General features: G+C 43.9%; 1 protein-coding gene across 1 annotated transcript in view; it reads left to right on the top strand.

Annotated features, from left to right (window-relative positions):
- Positions 1 to 20,679, top strand: part of bap1 (BRCA1 associated deubiquitinase 1) — an 88,404-nt gene extending 67,725 nt beyond the window's left edge. The window contains exons 12-17 of the mRNA XM_073072524.1: positions 5,266 to 5,399; positions 6,910 to 7,358; positions 13,307 to 13,479; positions 14,648 to 14,740; positions 15,703 to 15,775; positions 19,893 to 20,679. Coding sequence (XP_072928625.1) covers positions 5,266 to 5,399; positions 6,910 to 7,358; positions 13,307 to 13,479; positions 14,648 to 14,740; positions 15,703 to 15,775; positions 19,893 to 20,026 — 1,056 coding nt within the window. The 3' untranslated portion in view covers positions 20,027 to 20,679. The remainder of the gene's footprint in view (positions 1 to 5,265; positions 5,400 to 6,909; positions 7,359 to 13,306; positions 13,480 to 14,647; positions 14,741 to 15,702; positions 15,776 to 19,892) is intronic.
- Positions 20,680 to 21,085: the final 406 nt, after the last annotated feature.

Here is a 21,085-nt window from a genome sequence, read left to right as displayed (position 1 = left end):
ACAGGGCAGTATTCACTACTTTTTGCAGGATTTTCCACTTGAGCATTGGTGTTTCCATACCAGGCTGTGATGCAGCCAATCAATATCCTCTCCACTACACACCAATAGAACTTCGCCAGTGTTTTAGATGTCACATTGTATCTCTGCAAATTCCTAAGGAAGTAGACACACTGCTGTGCTTCCTTCACTTGCGTCCTGGGCCCAGGACAGGTCCCCCATCATCTAGGGTGTGAGTCTTGTGTCTTAGTGAGGGAGCACAGCCCTGAAAAAGAAAAGACAAAATTCATTGTACAACCAGTGTCTAAAGTGCATGATCTGACCATTACAATGGTTGTACTTGGAACATAAAACCAAGGAGGAGGACTAGGCCGTTCGCCCTTCAAACCTGCCACCATCCAATGTGATCATGGCTGATCCTATATACAAATATTCTTCTCTTCTGGTCATGAAATTCATTTAACTCAATATATCTCATCTGTGGTAGTTCACCAGCTACTGCAAAGAAAATCATTCTCATCTCAGTCCCAGGTGTCTTGCCCTGTGTTCTGTGACCCATGGTTCCAAGTCTCCACCCCCATGCTTGGGGAGACCTTTCTTTCTGCATTTAATTTGTCAAGGCCTGTTAGAATTTTGTGCATTTGAATGAGATCCCCTCTCATTCTTGTAAAACTGCAGTAAATATTAAGTCAACCCATTCTCTTCTCATTTGACTGCCCTGTATCCCAGGAGTCAGTCTGGAGAACCTTTGCTACACTCTCTCTGTGGCAACTCATCTACTAGGTAAGGGGACACACAGACCCCAGGTGTGGTCCTGTATAATTGTAGTGAGATATGTATGCTCCTTTACACAAAATATCTTGCATTGATGGCCAGTGTAACATTTTTGTCTTCTTACTTGTATGTTTGCTTTTAATGACTTGTCCACAAGGACTCTTCCAATCTCTCACATGTAAATAATGCTCTGCCTTTCCATTTTTCCCACGCATACAAATTGTCTGAGTCATTGTGAACTTTTCTGCATTTTATTTAGCTGTCAGTTTTCTAACATGACAGTGTTACAATAGTAATTAATTGGCTGTAAAGTGCTTTTAAAATTTCCATGGTGATGGAAGACACCACGTAAATAGAACATTAGAACATTACAACGCAGTACAGGCCCTTTAGCCGATGATGTTTTGCTGACCTTTTAATCTACTCTTAAGATCAATCTAACCCTTCCCTCCTACATAGCACTCCATTTTTCTATCATCCATATGCCTGTGTAATGTTGGGGAGTGGCAATGGACAGCCAGAGATGTTCGAGCGGGTTAAGATCAGGAAGGATGTCGGAGGCAAGATCTTTACACAGAAAGTGGCAAGTGTGTGGAACACCCTGCCAGGGATGGTGGTAGACTCTGATGAGCCCTTCAAGGACGTCAGTTTTCTTTATTTGAATCCACTCCATGGTTGTTCTGGCAGTGTGCTTTGGGTCATTGTTCTGCTGAAAGATGAACCTCCTCCCTAGTTTAAGCTTTCTGGCAGAGGCTATCAGATTTTTATGCAGGATCTCTCTGTATTTAGCAGCATTCGTCTTTCCATCAATCCTGACCAGATCTCCAGTCCCTGCTGTTGAGAAGCATCCCCATAGCATAATGCTACCTCCACCGTACTTTACAGTAGTGATGGTGTTACCTGGCTGATGTGCAGTATTACATTTACCCACAGCTTAGCATTGATGCCAAGAAGTTCCACTTTAGTCTCATCTGACCACAAGAGCTTCTTCCACATCTTTACAGTATCTTTTAAGTAACGCTGTGCCAAATCTTTACAGGCATGGATATGCTACTTTTTTTTTTAGCCAGGGTTTCTTCCTTTCCTCTCTTCCTTGCCCTTTTTGTGCAAAGCCTTAGAGATTGTGGGGCTATGTACTTCATCTCCGTTTGTGCAGCCACTGATATCTGCAGCTCACTCGGAGTGACTATTGGCATCTCAGTAGTCCCTCTTACAAGTGCCATTTTTTGGTGACTGTGCACTTTTTTCACATCCTTCCTAAGATTTGGTAGCTAGAAATGAACACAGTAGTACTTTTACAACTCAGTAAATGCATTTACAAGGAGCACTGCTGGCAGGCCATGTTCCCTTCTCACTGCTGCCATTGGGAGTGAGTTACAGGAGCCTTAGTTCCCACATCACTGGGTTCAGGAACAGTTATTACCCCTAAACCATCAGGCTCCTGAACTAATGTGGACAACTTCACTTACCTCAATGCCGAACTGACTTCAAAACCCATAGACTGACTTTCAAGGACTCGACAGCTCATGTTCTCAGTAATACTTTCTTTATTTACTTATGCACATTTTGTCTTTTTGTATGTTGCTTGTTTGTTAGTCTTTGTTTGACAAGTTTCCACACGGAAGGTTAGTTAGGAGGGTTCATTCGTTAGGTATTAATATTAAAGTAGTAAAATGGATTCAACAGTGGCTGGATGGGAGATGCCAGAGAGTAGTGGTGGATAACTGTTTGTCAGGTTGGAGGCTGATGACTGGTGGTGTGCCTCGGATCTGTACTGGGTCCGATGTTGTTTGTCATATACATTAATGATCCGGATGATAGGGTGGTAAATTGGATTAGTAAGTATGCAGATGATACTAAGATAGGTGGCGTTGTGGATAATGAAGTAGGTTTTCAAAGCTTGCAGAGAGATTTAGGCCAGTTAGAAGAGTGGGCTGAAAGATGGCAGATGGAGTTTAATGCTGATCAGTGTGAGGTGCTACATTTTGGTAGGACTAATCAAAATAGGACATACATGGTAAATAGTAGGGCATTGAGGAATGCAGTAGAACAGAGTGATTTAGGAATAATGGTGCATAGTTCCCTGAAGGTGGAATCTCATGTGGATAGGGTTGTGAAGAAAGATTTTGGTATGCTAGCCTTTATAAATCAGAGCATTGGGTATAGGAGTTGGGATGTAATGTTAAAATTGTACAAGGCATTGGTGAGGCCAAATTTGGAGTATTGTGTACAGTTCTGGTCACCGAATTATAGGAAAGATGTCAACAAAGTAGAGGGAGTACAGAGGAGATTTGCTAGAAATGTTACCTGGGTTTCAGCACCTGTTACAGAGAAAGATTGAACAAGTTAGGTCTTTATTCTTTGGAGCGTAGAAGGTTGAGGGAGGACTTGATAGAGGTATTTAAAATTATGAGAGGGATAGATAGAGTTGACGTGAATAGGCTTTTTCCATTGAGAGTAGGGGAGATTTAAACGAGGACATGAGTTGAGAGTTAGGGGGCAAATGTTTAGGGGTAACATGAGGGGGAACTTCTTTTCTCAGAGAGTGGTAGCTGTGTGGAACGAGCTTCCAGTAGAAGTGGTAGAGGCAGGTTCGGTATTGTCATCTAAAAAAAAATTGGACAGGTATATGGACAGGAAAGGAATGGAGGGTTATGGGCTGAGTGCAGGTAGGTGGGACTAGGTGAGAGTAAGCGTTCAGCACGGACTAGAAGGGCTGAGATGGCCTGTTTCCATGCTGTAATTGTTATATGTTATATATGTTATTGATTTTCATGAATTCTATTGTTTTTTTTATTTTCTTGTGAATGCCTGCAAGAAAATGAATCTTAAGCTAGTATATGGTGACATAGATGTACATTGATAATAAATTTACTTTGAACTTTAACAATGCTGTAGCATAAATTCTATGCTTCCTTCCTCTATTTATAAAGCCAAGGAACCTCTGATTTTTCACCCACTACCGTAAGTTGCTTTTACCGATCACCTGTCAGCTCTTGCTTTAACACTTTCCCTTCAGCTCTTTAATACTAGCTGTCTCCCATCTATCTTTCAATCCAGATGAAGAGTCTCCACTTGGAACATTGACTGTCCATTTTTCTCCATAGATGCAGCCTGAGCCGTTGAGTTCTCCAGAGTTCCTAGTGTTTCTCAGGTTGTTATGTGATCTTCAAATATTTGTGTATAAACATTCCTTGATTTCTACATTCCCAATGTGACTGACCTTGCCTTTCTTGCTAACATATTCCTTACACTGCCATTTTCATTCAGTTGTTTGTGCCTACGTGAAGTCTGATACTCTCTTCCTCATTATTTAATCTGTTTCTGATTTTATGTGAATTCGCCTCTTTGAAATTATTCCCTTTATACTCAAATCAAGGTTGGTAAAGCTAGGTGACTGCTCCACCAAACACCAATTCTCTATCCACCATGGTTTTAGTTCTCCTCTATTCCTATACGGGCATGTCTGTCCTCAGCCTCCACCGCTGTCAAGGTGAAACCAAACACAAACTAAAGGCACCTTTTCTTCTGCCTGGGTAATCTACACCTTGACAACATGAGAATTGAATTCTCCAACTTCAGGTAAACTGCCCCATCTCTGTTCTCTGCCTCCCATCACCCATACACTTCTGTCAGTGGCCCTCTTCCCCGCTGTTCCAGTCTGCCCTCCCCACCTCTCTCACTTGATTCCATTCTCCACCTCCCTCTCCTATCAGATTCCTTCACTTCCATCCCTTCATCCTGTCTATTGTTTACCAGCTCCTGGTGCTACTTCCATGCTCTGCTCGATTTTTCCTATCACCTCGATACATCAAAAACTTCTCCTTGCCCCTATATATTGATCACCTCTGCTCTATCAGTCCAGATGAAGGGTCTCAACCCAACCATCAACTGTCCGTTTCTTCCGTAGGTGCTGCCTGACCTACTGAGTTCCTCCAGTGTTAGTATATTGCTCCAGGTAAAGATTAGCTTTATTTTTGACATGTACATTAACACATACCAATGAAATGCATCATTTGGCTTATTGTTTGTCATGTTCTTGGGGCAGCTTGAAAGTGTCGCCATGTTTCTAACACCAACATAGCATGCCCACAGCTCAGTAAGCCTAACCATATGGGAGGAAACCGGAATGTGTAGAGGAAATCCATGGAGACAATGTACAAACTCCTTATCGAATCCTGTTCGGTGACCATTGGAGCTGTAAAACAATTATGCTAACCACTACACTACAATGCCAATCCAGCATCTATAGACCCTTGTGTCTCTAGTTCTATTATTTGCTACTTTATCACATTTTAAAGCCTATATAGACACACAAACTATTCTCTCCATCAAAGGATGCAATAACTTAAATAAAAATCTGCTCTTTCATTTATTAGCCCATTTTGGTTTTTTATATATTGCATAATTTTCCCCCCCAGATTATTAACTCTAAAGGTCCCCCCACCTGAACGGCCTGGTTAGAGTGTTATGCCTGTTATTGCCTCCCTACAGGAAGAGGAAGATTTTGCATCCGGAGTTGGTCGAGGCCGCCTTCCCATCCCCTCTCACCACCGTTACTCAGACAACGATGATGAATATGATGAGGAAGAGGAGGAGGATTGCCAGAACACGAACACTGCTATTAGGTCAGTACAGGATGTATATATACTGTTCTTGGGAATTCAACTAATTGATCCATTAGTAACTAGTCACAGCTTGGTGCTAATACTTTCAGAGGAGCAGATCAGAAGCATACAAAGAAATCATTGCTTTTAAAATCTGCAAATTTATTTAGTTGACATATGTTTTTCTGTCTTGTTAATTGTTCAGTCATAGTACAATATTTAACATTGTTCCTGTGGGTTAGATGGTGGCAAATGAGAGTGCACTGTATTGAAAGGAGGAAGAGAGCTGGCTTCACACAGACCAGCATTTACTAGCTCCAGATTGTGGGCTTACTTTGGTTCTTTTCTTTTCCTCTGTCTTCCCAGTGCTCTTGAAGAACATGAGAAATAGAAACAAGTGGCTCCAAAGGCACCCATAGGATATAATTATTTAATGTTATCTACCCTGGAATATTACATTTGTATTTAATGTGTGATTGTCTGGAAAATGGGATTGGCAGACTATTTAACCCAGGGAACATGATAACCAAGCTCTAAACAGTTGACTGGCAATTTCTACGTGTCAGGTTAAGCATTTGCAATGAGACCCCGACTTGCTTTTCATCCTTATCTCAGCAGAGCTCAGGTTCTCCTGCCAATAGTCGTCCAGTGTACACTAAAGGACCTTGGAATCAGAGAAATACTGTAAATGTTTTCGATGCGTGTGCATTATAGACAAACCATGCCAAGTCAACCAGGTTAATGCCTCAGGTATATAGAACACTGCAGCACGATAATGACCCTATGGCTCACAATGTTGTGCCAATCTCTTGACCTACTCTAAGATCAATTTAACCATGTCCCTCATTTTTCTATCATTTGTGTGCCTATCTAAGAATTTCTTAAATGCCTCTAAATGTATTTGCCTCTACCATCACCAGTGCATTTCAGGCACCCACTACTCTGTTGGGGTGGGGGCGGGGAGGCTACTTTTGACATCTCCCTGAAACGTTCCTTCTCTCACCTTAAAAGGATGTCCTTTGGTATTGGTCATTGCTGCTCTGAGTGAAAGGTACTGGCTGCCCGCTCTATCTATGCCTCTCATAATCTATACTCTTATCGAGTCGCCTCTCATCCTCCTCCGCTCCAAAGAGAAAATCCCTTGCTTGCTTAATCTGTCCTCATAAAACATGCTTTCCAATCCAGGGAACAATCTAGTAAATCTTTGCACCCTCTCTAAAAGCTTCCACATGAAGTGACCAATGTCCCATGTCCTACCAGGGTTTTGTAGAGCTGCAAAATTATCTTGCGTCTCTTGACCTCAATTCCCCAACTTATGAATACCCACTCACCATACACCTTCTTAACAGCTCTTTCAATTTACGAAGCAACGTTGAGAGATCTATCTGTTCCTCCACCCAGCTAAGCATCCTGCCTTTAGCCCTGTATTCTGCCCTCAAATGTGACCTCAATGTATTAATCTTAACATATTAAAAGGTCTTTTTCATTTCTTCAGCAGCAAAGTTTGCACTTATTTTGCTCTGCGTTTCAGGTATAAAAGGAAGAGCCATCTGTTACAGGAACAACGACCCACTGAGCAGCTTTCTCTTCTGCAGCCCAACACTATCAACGTGCTGACTGAGAAGCTCAAGGAATCTCAGAAGGACTTGTCAATTCCCCTTTCCATAAAAACCCTTGGAGGTGTTCCAGCTCACCCCCAGGCTTCCCCAACGCCCAGCAACGAGAGTACGGACACTGCCTCTGAGATCGGGAGTGCTTTCAACTCCCCACTCCGCTCCCCCATCCGTTCAGCCAATCCCACTCGTCCCTCCAGTCCGGTCACCTCTCACTTCTCCAAGGTGTTGTTTGGGGAGGAGGAAAGTCTATCTCGTGTCGACTGCATGCGTTATAACCGAGCAGTGCGGGACCTCGGTCCCGTTGTTAGCACAAATCTGTTGCACCTGGGTGATGAAGGAACGCTACAGACCCTTGGAATCACCGGTGAGTCAAATAGTGAGAAAATGAAGTCCTAAACTGAAAATACTTGTTTTAACCAGCCCAGAACATCCAAGGTGCTTTAAACATTTGCAGTATTATTTATCTAAGATCTGTGTTACAATATAAGAAATATGCTGGCCTTTCCCTACAGGGCACTTTTTAATTTCCATCCTTAATTAACTTAAAATAGGTGGTGAGTGTTAACCTTGAACTAGAAATTGCATTGACATGTTGAAGGAACTGAGTGGCTCAGGCAGCACCTGTGGAGCACCCAAGGATGTGATGCTGAGGCTTTATAAAGCATTGGTCAGTCCACCCTTGGTGTATTGTGAAAAGTTTTGGGCACCTTATGCAAAATAAGAAGGTGCTGGCATTGGAGATGATACAGAGGAAGTTCATGAGAATGATTTCAGGAATGAAAAGATTAATGTATGAAGAACATTTGATGCCTCTGGGCCTGTGTTCACTGGAGTTTAGAAGAATGAGGGGGTATCTCACTGAAACCTATCAAGTATTGAAAGGCCTAGATAGAGTGGAAGTGGAGAGGATGGTTCCTATATTGGGGGATCCCAGGACCCGAGGTGTGGAGGCTAAGCCATTGAGTATATTTAAAACGGAGGTTGATAGGTTCTTGATTAGTAAGGGCGTCAGAGGTTATGGGGAGAAGGCAGGAGAATGGCAGAGCAGACAAGGTGGGCCAAATTGCCTAATTCTGCTCCTATGTCTGGAGGTTTTAAATGGACAGTTGAAATTTCGTGTCAAGACCCTTCATCTGGACTGGGCCGCTGTCAAGGAGCGCTCACCAATAATCTACTACTCAGTTTGGGTTTTCCTGTATCATGTGGCTTCAGATTTCATGATAAATAGAGGAACAACCAGATGAAACGTCTTAATCTGAAGCAGCAATCATCCATTTCCCTTCACAGTTGCTGTCTAACCCCAGCAGTGTTATTCTCTCCCCCCCCCCCCCCCACCCGCCCCAAGACTCCAGTGTCTTGTGTCTCAAAACTTCTTCAACTGCCTTGTTTCTTGTGGTGAAGATAATCCCAACATCGTTACAGGGCTACAATATTCCCAGAAGGGAGCAGCTGTGTGCTTTGCATGCGGTGGTGTTCCCATAGAGAGCTGGCAAGTTTCAGAGGTGCTCTTGGTGAATTGCTGCTGTATGTCTTGTTGATGCTCATTGCAGCCAGAGCACATTGGTTGAAATGAGAATGTGTGCCTAGGGATGCCTGTCTACTTTGCCCTGAATTGTGTTGACCTTCTTGAGTGTTTTTGGAGTTGCACTTTGTCGAGACCTGCCAAGGCTCAAGGTCACTTCTGTTTCACCAATAATTGTAATGAAGTCTGCAGCCGCACGATTCAGGAAAACCTAAACCCAACATCAGTAGCAGGTCATTGATGGGTGCTTCTGTACCGCTGTATGGTGTTTGAGCATTGTTATTAGCAGGATGGTCTGTGTCTTTTTTGGGCAGGACAAATCTGGGCAGTTTTTCAAAATGTGATTTTCTTTGTGTTGAAATTAAACAGCTTGGCTAAAGGCCAACTCTGGGGCATAAGAATAAAGATTTTTATTTGTCATGTGCACATCGAAACGTAATGAAGTGCACCGTTTGCATCAAATCAGATCAGCGAGATTGTCCTGGGCAGCCCACAATGTCACCATGCTTCCAGCACCAACATAGCTTGCCCACAACTCATTAATTAACCCTAACCTTGGGAATGTGGGAGGAAGCACAGTACTCTGACACGGGTGTTACGAGAGGCTGTGCACCTGCCAGCATGCATGCTCACAGATATTTTGTGAGAAGATTTTGGATTGAATCTAATTGGCTGCATTTGTCTTCACCTGAGATGTCTACCATCACAGGAGGCAGAAAGTGAGTCACTTACTTGGCACTCCTGGCTAGAAAGAGTTGTGATGGGCAGGTACAGCAAATCAAGTTGGTGCAATTAGCTTCAATGTGCCCCTTTTAGGAAGTTAAATTGGTTTATTATTATCACATGTACTGAGCTACAGTGAAAAGCTATTTTACAAGAGCAAGAGGATAAGACATGAGAGAACAGGACCAATCAAGTGTGACAGTGGAAAGGTGTGTATGGAACCGGAAGAGTTAGCAGAAGTACTTAAGTACTTTGCTTCAGTATTCACTACAGAAAATGATCTTGGCAATTGTAGGGATGACTTAAGGCGGATTGAAAAGCTTGAGCATGTAGATATTAAGGAAGGGGATGTGCTGGAGCTTTTGGAAAGCATCAAGTTGGATAAGTCTCTGGGATCTGACAAGATGTATCCCAGGCTACTGTGGGAGGCGAGGGAGGAGATTGCTGAGCCTCTGGCGATGATCTTTGCATCCTCAATGGGGACGGGAGAGGTTCCAGAGGATTGGAGGGTTGCAGATGTTGTTCCCTTATTCAAGAAAGGGAGTAGAGATAGCCCAGGAAATTATAGACCAGTGAGTCTTACCTCAAGGGTTGGTAAGTTGATAGAAAAGATCCTGAGAGGCTGGATTTATGAACATTTGGAGAGGCCTAATATGATTAGGAATAGTCAGCGTGGCTTTGTCAAAGGCAGGTCATGCCTTACGAGACTGATTGAATTTTTTGAGGATGTGACTAAACACGTTGATGAAGGTAGTAGTGCAGTAGATGTAGTGTATATGGATTTCAGCAAGGCATTTGATAAGGTACCCCATACAAGGCTTATTGAGAAAGTAAGGAGGCTTGGGATCCAAGGGGATATTGCTTTGTGGATCCAGAACTGGCTTGTCCACAGAAGGCAAAGAGTGGTTGTAGACGGGTTATATTCTGCATGGAGGTCGGTGACCAGTGCTGTGCCACAGGGATCTGTTCTGGGACCCCTACTCTTTGTGATTTTTATAAATGACCTGGATGAGGAAGAGGAGGGATAGGTTAGTAAATTTGCTGATGACCCAAAGGTTAGGGATGTTGTAGATTAGTGGTCACCAACCTTTTTAAGCCCAAGATCCCCTACCTCGGCCATAGTCAAAGGTGAGATCGACCCCCAGATCGATCAGTTACACGCATGCGCACTGGGGCAGAAGAGACCGGAAATAAAACCCCGCAACCCGAAAGTAGAAATAATGTATAAACACCAGGGATACCCACCCTTTTTTGCACCACGGACCGGTTTAATATCGACAATATTCTTGCCGACGGAGGTGGGGTGGGGGGGGGGGGGGGGGGGGATGGTGTTAAACACGACTGGAATACAGCGATACTTGAAGTAGGTTTCTTCAGCTTTGTTTATTCCGCAATGTAGTTTTAGCGGCTCTCGGCACTTAGCTTCTGTCCTGTTTGCCTACGTTTTCTTGGCTGAAAAAATTCAGTGGGTTCATCTTTAAGTGCGGGGTGCTTGGACTCGATACTGAAGCAGTTTTGAGGGCTTTGTTGCCTCATTAGACAGCCTCCCGCCTGCCCGCCGCCAGATGCCTTGGCCAGGTGCGGCTGGTCGTGGGTGGGGTGAGAGGACAAGGTCAGGGCCAGAGGTCCCCGTGGCGGAGCCACAGCGGTTCCAGTCCAGAGAGCTACTGAGCGAGGAGTGCGACAGGGTGCCCACCTGCCCCCCTTGTAGGGTCTATCGGCCGACAAAAGTTTGTTTCAGTAGATCGCAGTGCGGTATAGCTGCTCTGATACTTACGGAACCCTGGGCCCGAATTAGATCGTCTGCGAATATTTTAGCACTGGGTTCCCCACGAGCATTCAGTGTGGTGAACAGGTTTAGAGGCGGCGTCCATCTGTTCGCACTCTGGGCCGTTAGCAACGGCGGTTCTCACCGGCCGCCCGAGGCGAACCAGTCATCCCTGTTCAACAGTGGGCGAGACAGGGAATGAGGAAAAGTGCAGCTGACTCATATTGTTTCCTCGATGGTTGGGGACCATTGAATTACACTGTGTAAACACAAAGTACACTGCAGATGCTGTGGTCAAATCAACACGTACAAACAAGCTGGATGAACTCAACAGTCAGCAGGTTGACTACTCATTTCAACGGATGCTGCCCGACCTGCTGAGTTCATCTGGCCTGTTTGTACGTATTGAATTACACTGTGTAGTGCGGGGAGCTACACAGATGCGCACTGGGCAGAAAGAACGGAACTAAAACCCCACAACCTGGAAACAATCTCTCAACAGTATTTGTATATTTATTTTTCTTTTTTATTTGGAAAGTCTCAAAAATCGACCAGTTGATTACGATCGACAGGTTGGCGACCACTATTGTAGATAGTGTGAAGGGCTGTCAGAGGTTACAGCAGGACATCGATAGGAGGCGAAGCTGGGCTGAGAAGTGGCAGATAGAGTTTAACCCAGATAAGTGTGAGGTGGTTCATTTTGGTAAAATATGATGGCAGAATATAATATTAATGGTAAGACTCTTGGCAGTGTGGAGGATCAGCAGGATCCTGGGGTCCGAGTCCATAGGACACTCAAAGCTTCTGCGCAGGTTGACTCTGTGGTTAAGAATGCATACGGTGCATTGGCCTTCATCAACTGTGGAATTGAGTTTAAGAGAGGAGAGGTAATGTTACAGCTATATAGGACCCTGGTCAGACCCCACTTGGAGTACTGTGCTCAGTTCTGGTCACCTCACTACAGGAAGGATGTGTAAACTATAGAAAGAGTGCAGAGGAGATTAACAAGGATATTGCCTGGATAGGGGAGCATGCCTTATGAAAATAGGTTGAATGAACTCAGCTTTTTCTCCTTGGAGCGGCAGAGGATGAGAGGTGACTTGATAGAAGCATTTAAGATAAGAGGCATTGATCGTGTGGATAGTCAGAGGCTTTTTCCCAGGGCTGAAATGACTAGCACGAGAGGGCAGTTTTAAGGGGCTTGGAAGTAGGTACAGAGGAGTTGTCAGGGTAAGTTTTTTACGCAGAGAGTGGTGAGTGCGTGGAATGTGCTGCCGGCGACTGTGGTGGAGGCAGATACAATAGGGTCTTTTAAGGAACTCCTGGATAGGTACATTGAGCTTAGGAAAATAGAGGGCTATGGGTAACCTTCGGTAATTTCTAAAATAAGTACATGTTCGGCATAGCATTGTGGGCTGAAGGGCCTGTATTGTGCTGTAGGTTTTCTATGTTTCTAAGTCATCCATATGGATCACAATGGTACATAGAGGTAGTACCTGGGAAAATGATAATGCTGGGTAAAGTGTTATAGTTACAGAGAAGCTGTAGTGCAGGTAGATAATACAGTGCAAGCCTTAACAAGGTAAATTAGGAAGTCGAGTCCATCAGGAGATCCAGTGGGATAGAAGCTGCCCTTGAGCCTGGTGGTACATGCTTTCAGGCCTTTGTTTCTTCTGTCCGGTGGTAGGAGAAAGGATTTCCAGCTAAGAGGGGTCTTTGATTACGTCGATCGCTTTACCGAGGCAACAAGAGGTGTAGATGGATTCCATTGAAGGAAAGTTGGTTTCCCTGATGCGTGAGCTGTATCCACATCTCCGCAGTTTTTCCAGGCTGAGGCAAAGCAGATGCCATCCCAAGCTGTGATGCAAATTGGGGAGGGTCAATGACAAAGAGGAAATCAGCAAGGAATCCCAGGCATTTCCCACCTGGGCAGTTGTTCTTTACATAGTTTGAAAACCAACTATTCCTATTTCTGATCAGGCAAACCACATAACACGGAGAATAGGAGATTTGTGAGGGGTGTTCATCCTGTGAAAATCAGGCCTATTGCATGTGAAAGAATGCAAAAACAAGAGAAGCATTTTGACCACTGGGTTATATTGTGGAATGCCTACATATTCAGCAATGCACCTACAATGTTTAATGTAGGAATCCTGGGCTGTATCCATAAAGATCTGGGTAACACATATACAGCACTTTTTTACTACAGGCCATTTGGACTCCTTTGGTTAAGCTTTTATAGAGAGTTTGCTAACTGCTTTGAAGTGATTTTATTTAATCATCATCTCTTTGGTTGTAGACCAGCAGAAAACAGACTCCATTAAAAGCTCACCATTGCCTCACACTGTGGACAGGCCTACAGAAGTCAAAATGGAGGATGGGAAAGAGTCCCCTGGATCATGTGACAGAAAGGAGAAATTTTCAGGGACTGCAAATAATGAACAAAATGTTGCAGAAAAATATTCCCCCAAGGTGAGTGAGAGGCAATATGAAGAGGAATTTCTCCTGGTAGTTTGACTACAGCTCACCAGTGAACTGTTCAGACCTTCCCAGCCTCACTTTTCACTGAATAGGAACTCATTGCATTGCTGTGTGGCTGACTTAAAGGGAGCAGTCACCCAGATGAATTTATTTTGAGCAATTACAATGGTTCATTTTGGTATTTCTACCATGTACAAGGAGGGGAACATGTTAATGCACAGGATCAAATCAAGTCTATTTAATTTGTTTTTGCTCTGTTTATTTGGGAATATAATGTGGAGTAAGCCCTCGGGCCGTTTGAGCCACAGCATCCCAGCATTCCCTGATTACGGGACAATTTACATTGACCAGTTAACCTACTTGGCAGATCTTTGGACTGTGGGAGGAAACCGGAGCACCTGGAGAAAAACCATGCAGATGGTGCTGAAGTTCAGCTATGATCTCTGGAACACACGAGCTCTAAGTAGCACCGTGCTAAGTGTTACACTATCCTGGCGCCCAGGTTCTCTTGGGAGCTGGGGTAGGCGCATGGTGAAAAGCAAATGCTCTCACTGCTGGCAGTAGATGTAAGATGTTGGGGTTCTATACGGAAACAGACTCCACACTAACTCTTAAGGAGATGCAACTTGTCTTATCTTTTTAAAGATTGGCTTTATTTGTCACATGTACATTGAAACTTGCAGTGAAATGTGGTGTTTGCATTAATGACCAAAACAGTCTGAGGATGTGCTGGATGGGGGCAGCCGCAAGTTTCGCCATGATTCTAGCGCCAACATAGCATGGCCACAACTCACTAAACCTAACCCATAACATCTTTGGAATGTGGGAGGAAACTGGAGCATCTGGAGGAAACCATGCGGTGAAGGGAAAAATATACAAACTCCTTATCGGCAGCTGTCACTGTAAACTGTTACATTAACACCTATGCTATCACATCTTTCATGACATTCTTTAACCAGGAGAGAATGTAGTTCCTGCATTTGGCAAAAGATTTCTGAAACATTCAGAGGAGTTCTGCAGATTAACAAGTGAACACCAAAAGGATTCTGTGCTTAGGTGTTAGTACAAATCTGTGTGGATCTGTTACAGTGGTGAACAATGTTACTCATCTGGAGATTTAAACAATATATGAACAACAATATTCTCGCTTATTTTCCAGGAGTTGCTGGCCTTATTAAAGTGTGTAGAGGCTGAGATCTCTAATTGTGAGGTGTGCCTTAAGGAGGAGGTAGAAAAGAGGAAGAAGTACAAGGTAAATGAGGGGAAAAAAGGTCTCCCTCGCTTTCTTTTAGTGGTTAAATATACTTTTATTTGTTGCATGGGGGCCTTAAACTGAGCAGACTGTCCTGCGCTGCCATAGAGGTCTCACCCAGTAATGGATCACAGATATCCTCACTGAGATAGCTGCCTTTATCCTGTTAGAGTTCCTTCAGCAAAGAGCTCAACAATTGTGTCTAGTAAAATTTTGTTGCACACTGATGGAAGACATGCATTTGATGTAAGTTCAGCATGGACGAGGCCGGTAGCATATTGCTGTTTTACTCCCCACCCACTGAAATACATACAGTCCTGTGCAAAAGCCTTAAGCACCCTAGAATTTTTATATAGTTTCAGATGGCATGGCCTCCACAGAGCCCTGATCTCAACATCCTTGAGGCTGTCTGGGATTACCTGGAGAGACAGAAGCAAGCAAGACAGCCAAAGGCTGCAGAAGAACTGTGACAAGTTCTCCAAGACGCCTGGAACAACCTACCAGCTGATTTTCTTCTAAAACTGCATGACAGTGTATCCAGGAGAACTGATGCAGTTTTAAAGGCAAAGGGTGGTCTCACAGAATATTGATCTGATTTAATTTTTATTACTTTTCCTGATCTTTATAGTAATCTTTTGATATTTAGAGACTTTTCATTCCATTATTTTTGAAAGCTTCTTTTCTTTACAGAATTTTTTCCATGTATCTAAGGCTTTTGCACAGTACTGTGTAAGAATATCACCGAGGTTGTCAGTTTTAATCAACTTGCAACTAAGCTAATGATAGTCCTGAGAATATTTCCGAAGTGTCTAGCCATCAACAGAAGCTGTTTTAAGGTGTAAAGACTGATGATCATTAGGGATAATATTATTGGAAGTCCTGCATTAATTATAATTAAATTGTTGTTTAAAAAATCCTATGTGGATTATCCTTTGCATAATATGTTTGTTATTTTTGATCAGATTGATGATCAGCGAAGGACCCATAATTATGATGAGTTCATCTGTACGTTCATCTCCATGCTCTCTCAAGAAGGTAAAGGACTTTGTCAAAATTCCTCATTCCTGTATGGAGCTCTATAGGGAAGGGCACAGTTCTTTAACATCATGTATGGTTAGTTGCAGCCTGACATGCTGCAGGTTTGGTTGTTTAATACCTTATGTACGTTATACTTCTTCTTGTAATCCCTGACATTGCTTACTCAGTGAAAGCGATGAGTATATTTGCTTCTACCACACTTTTACGCAGTAAGTCTTAGGACCCAACACTGAGTGAAATAAAATCTCATCAGTTTCTCTTAACTCTTCAGCCAATTACCTTAAATTCCTGCCCTCTAGTTAAAGACAACTAAGTTATTTAGACCCTTCCTATTCACCCAAAGCTGTCATAATTTTATACACCTCACTCAATCTTCTCTTAACACAGCTCAGCACATCACAGGAACCAGCCTCACTTCAATGGACTCTATCTGTACTTCTCGCTGCCTCAGCTAAGCAGGCAGCATAGCCAAAGACCCCACCCACCCTAGCCGTTCTCTCTTCATCCCTCTTGCTTCGGGCAGGAGGTAGAAAGGCCTGAAAGCACGTGCCACCAGGCTCAAAGACAGCTTCAGTCAGGCACTTTAATGCACCTCTTGTACGATAAGGTGAACACCTACCTTCACAATCTACTTTGTTACGACTTTCTTGGTAGCTTTTACAATTTATTCAGTGTTGTTATTGTTTTACCTTATTCTAATTCAGTGCACTGTGTAATGATTTGATTTAAACAGTATGCGAGACAAGCTTTTCACTGTATTTCGGTAGACATAACAATAATAAACCAATTCCCCCTACTCCCCTCCCCTCTTCTTCCCCACAGTGACACCCCCCCACCCCTAAGTCCAGTCTAGCTATAATTACTACTACTCTTGCTAAACATCTGAAGCATCTTCCTCTTGTTTGGTCACCAGAACTATGTGTTGTGAAATTGTGGCCTAATAGTTATGAATTTCTAGTTTGATTTCCTAGGGACGAGGGGATTTCCATATGTGAAGGGGTTTTCCATATAGGGTCCTAAATATTTCTCATCTGTAGTCACGAGAGGGAGTGTTCAGGGCTGCAAAGTTATGGGTGGGTGTGCCGTACTCAGACTGGAGAAAGTGTTAGGGTGGATAAACGCCAAGAACCTGGAGGGATATATCCCAGGATGCTGAAGGAAGAAAGTGATGTGATTTCTGGGGCTCTGGGGATTATTGTATCTTCATTAGTCACAGGTGAGATACCAGGAGGATGGCCAATGTTGTCCTCTTGTTCAAAGAGGGGACTTGAAACCACAGGCCAGTGGGCCTTAGGGCTGCGTGGAGGGTTATAGACAATAGACAACAGGTGCAGAAGTAGACCATTCGGCCCTTCGAGCCTGCACCGCCATTTTGAGATCATGGCTGATCAATTCCTATCAATACCCGGTTCCTGCCTTGTCCCCACATCCCTTGATTCCCCTATCCATAAGATACCTATCTAGCTCCTTCTTGAAAGCATCCAGAGAATTGGCCTCCACTACCTTCCGAGGCAGTGCATTCCAGACCCCCACAACTCTCTGGGAGAAGAAGTTTTTCCTTAACTCTGTCCTAAATGACCTACCCCTTATTCTCAAACCATGCCCTCTGGTACTGGACTCTCCCAGCATCTGGAACATATTTCCTGCCTCTATCTTGTCCAATCCCTTAATAATCTTATATGTTTCAATCAGATCCCCTCTCAATCTCCTTAATTCCAGCGTGTACAAGCCCAGTCTCTCTAACCTCTCTGCGTAAGACAGTCCAGACATCCCAGGAATTAACCTCGCGAATCTACGCTGCACTTCCTCTACAGCCAGGATGTCCTTCCTTAACCCTGGAGACCAAAACTTTACACAATACTCCAGGTGTGGTCTCACCAGGGCTCTGTACAAATGCAAGAGGATTTCCTTGCTCTTGTACTCAATTCCCTTTGTAATAAAGGCCAACATTCTATTAGCCTTCTTCACTGCCTGCTGCACTTGCTCATTCACCTTCAGTGACTGATGAACAAGGACTCCGAGATCTCTTTGTATTACTCCCTTACCCAACTCTATACCGTTCAGATAATAATCTACCTTCCTGTTCTTACTCCCAAAGTGGATAACCTCACACTTATTCACATTAAATGCCATCTGCCAAGTATTTGCCCACTCACCCAGCCTATCCAAGTCACCCTGAATTCTCCTAACATCCTCATCACATGTCACACTGCCACCCAGCTTAGTATCATCAGCAAATTTGCTGATGTTGTTTTCTATGCCTTCATCCAAATCGTTAACGTAAATGGTAAACAGCTGTGGTCCCAATACCGAGCCCTGTGGCACCCCACTAGTCACCACCTGCCATTCCGAGAAACACCCATTCACCGCTACCCTTTGCTTTCTATCTGCCAACCAGTTTTCTATCCATGTCAATGCCTTCCCCCCGATGCCCTGAGCTTTGATTTTACCCACCAGTCTTCTATGTGGGACCTTATCAAATGCCTTCTGAAAATCGAGGTACACTACATCCACTGGATCTCCCCCGTCTAACTTCCTGGTTACATCCTCAAAAAACTCCAACAGATTAGTCAAGCATGATTTACCCTTGGTAAATCCGTGCTGGCTCGGCCCAATCCTATCACTGCTATCTAGATATGCCACTATTTCATCCTTAATAATGGACACTAGTATCTTTCCCACCACCGATGTCGCTGACAGGTCGATAGTTCTCTGTTTTCTCCCTCCCTCCTTTCTTAAAAAGTGGGATAACATTAGCCATTCTCCAATCCTCAGGAACTGATCCTGAATCTAAGGAACATTGGAAAATGATTACCAATGCATCTGCAATTTTCAGGGCCACCTCCTTTAGTACCCTAGGGTGCAGACCATCTGGACCGGGGGATTTGTCAGCCTTCAGTCCCATCAGTCTTCTCATCACCGTTTCCTTCCAAATGTCAATCTGTTTCATTTCCTCTGTTACCCCATGTCCTTGGCCCATCCATACATCTGGGAGATTGCTTGTGTCTTCCTTAGTGAAAACAGATCTAAAGTACTCATTAAATTCTTCTGCCATTTCTCTGTTTCGCATAACAATTTCACCCAATTCATTCTTCAAGGGCCCAGCATTGTTCTTAACTATCTTCTTTCTCTTCACATACCTAAAAAAAGCTTTTGCTATCTTCCTTTATATTCCTGGCTAGCTTGCGTTCGTACCTCATATTTTCTCCCCGTATTGTCTTTTTAGTTAAGTTCTGTTGTTCCTTAAAAACTTCCCAATCATCTGTCCTCCCACTCACCATAGCTCTGTCATATTTCCTTTTTTTTTAATGCTATGCAGTCTCTGACTTCCTTTGTCAACCACTGAGGCCCCTTTCCCCCCTTTGAATCCTTCCTTCTCTGGGGGATGAACTGATTTTGTACCTTGTGCATTATTCCCAAGAATACCTGCCATTGCTGTTCCACTGTCTTTTCTGCTAGGCTATCTGTCCAGTCAACTTTGGCCAGCTCCTCCCTCATGGCTCCATAGTTTCCCCTGTTCATCTGCAACACTGACACCTCCGAGCTGCCCTTATCCTTCTCAAATTGCAGATAAAAGCTTATCATATTGTGATCACTACCTCCTAATGGCTCCTTTACTGCGAGATCGCTTATCAAATCCTGTTCATTACATAACACTAAATCCAGAATAGCCTTGTCCCAGGTCGGCTCTCGTACAAGTTGTTCCAAGAATGCATCCCGTAGGCACTCTACAAACTCCCTATCCTGTGGTCCAGCACCAACCTGATTCTCCCAGTTCACCTGCATGTTGAAATCCCCCATAACTACTGCGACATTACCTTTGCCACATGCCAATGTTAACTCCCTATTCAACTTGCACCCAATATCCATGCTACTGTTTGGTGGCCTGAAGTCTGTGAAGGACACTTGAAAAGGCAGGGACTAGAGTCATCCCAGTCCAGAACTATTCCCTGTTCATTTCCTCCAGCATTTTGTGTGTTAGTTTAAAATTGGTTTTCTTGCCACCCGGATCACAATTCGAGCCGGAGGGGCCATTGCCATAGGAAGGAAGGTGGTCAGAGAGTGAGGTTCTGATTGGCATGTTACTTACCACTGTTGTCCAATCCCCCACTAGGAATGCTGGCCAGCCTGGTGGAGCAGAACATCTCTGTGCGGAGGAGACAGGGCGTGAGCATTGGACGCTTGCACAAACAGCGCAAACCAGACCGGCGGAAACGTTCCCGGCCATACAAAGCCAAGCGGCAGTGAAGATGAGAGCACAGGCGCCCTCCGCCTTTGGCGTCAGAGCCGTCCCGCAAGGCGGGCAAGCAATTCTTGTCGCTGAGGAGCGCGGCTTCAGCTGCTGGAGCTGCTCACTCGCATCACGGGCTCTTGACAGGAACACAAGATGATTACACTAACTTCTGGTCTGGACAATGAAGCCATCCACAGTGCAGTAGAACTGAGGATAGGATCAGTCAATAATGGGTCCAGTGAAATTAAGCAACTGCTTTGTAATGATGGACCAACCATAGCCAGAGTCCGTGTGCTCTTCTCAGCACCCTGCAAAGCTTGCCAGCAGGACGGTAACATTACATGGGAACTACAACCTTGGTCTGGCCCCCTGCTCTGTGTGTACTGCGTAAAGTAGCTCCATATGTGAATTTTCTTCACCTTGCACCATCCAAATTCAAGCTTTACTCCAAACTCACTGCTGTCTTTGGAAGTGCTTTTTATACTGGAGACTAGCTAACAGACAACTGTGATATGCCTGACCACTGACCGAGTGCTGGAAGGGACGAGATTACTCAACCAGTGATAATAGAAGAAGGACCTTGGGATAATGCCCTGTTCAGTCAGAGGAGCGTAATTCCAATTTTGAATTTATTACCAGTTTGAATTAAAGAGCACTTTTTTTAAAACTTGTTTGGAGTCAGTGATATGGATTAAAAATAATTTATTTCTATGTTTAATAAGACAAGGTTATTTAGTGCAATTGTTAAGATTCTGTCTGATTCAGCTCCCACACGCTGAACACTGAACTAGAGCATGCATTCCTACCTTCATAATGTTTGCACTGATATTTCAGTCCAAACCTAGTGGCATCCTCCTTACTGCTGAAAGATGACAAAATTACCAAATACTGCTTGTCACATGACTAGCAATTTCTGGAAGTTAACCTCTTTCAAGATTTAAGTTTATCTCAGGTACATTGAAACATACAGTGAAATGTATCATTTATGTTAACAACTAACACACCCAAGTGTAAGCCAAGGGCAGCCCACAAGTGTCCCCACGTATTCTGGTGCCAACATAGCATGCCCACAA

The sequence above is a fragment of the Hemitrygon akajei genome, chromosome 19 (assembly GCF_048418815.1).
Source record: "Hemitrygon akajei chromosome 19, sHemAka1.3, whole genome shotgun sequence".
In the NCBI taxonomy this organism is placed as follows: Eukaryota; Metazoa; Chordata; class Chondrichthyes; order Myliobatiformes; family Dasyatidae; genus Hemitrygon; species Hemitrygon akajei.
Note: the sequence above shows the minus strand (reverse complement) of the source record. Positions and strands in the feature narration are given on the sequence as shown.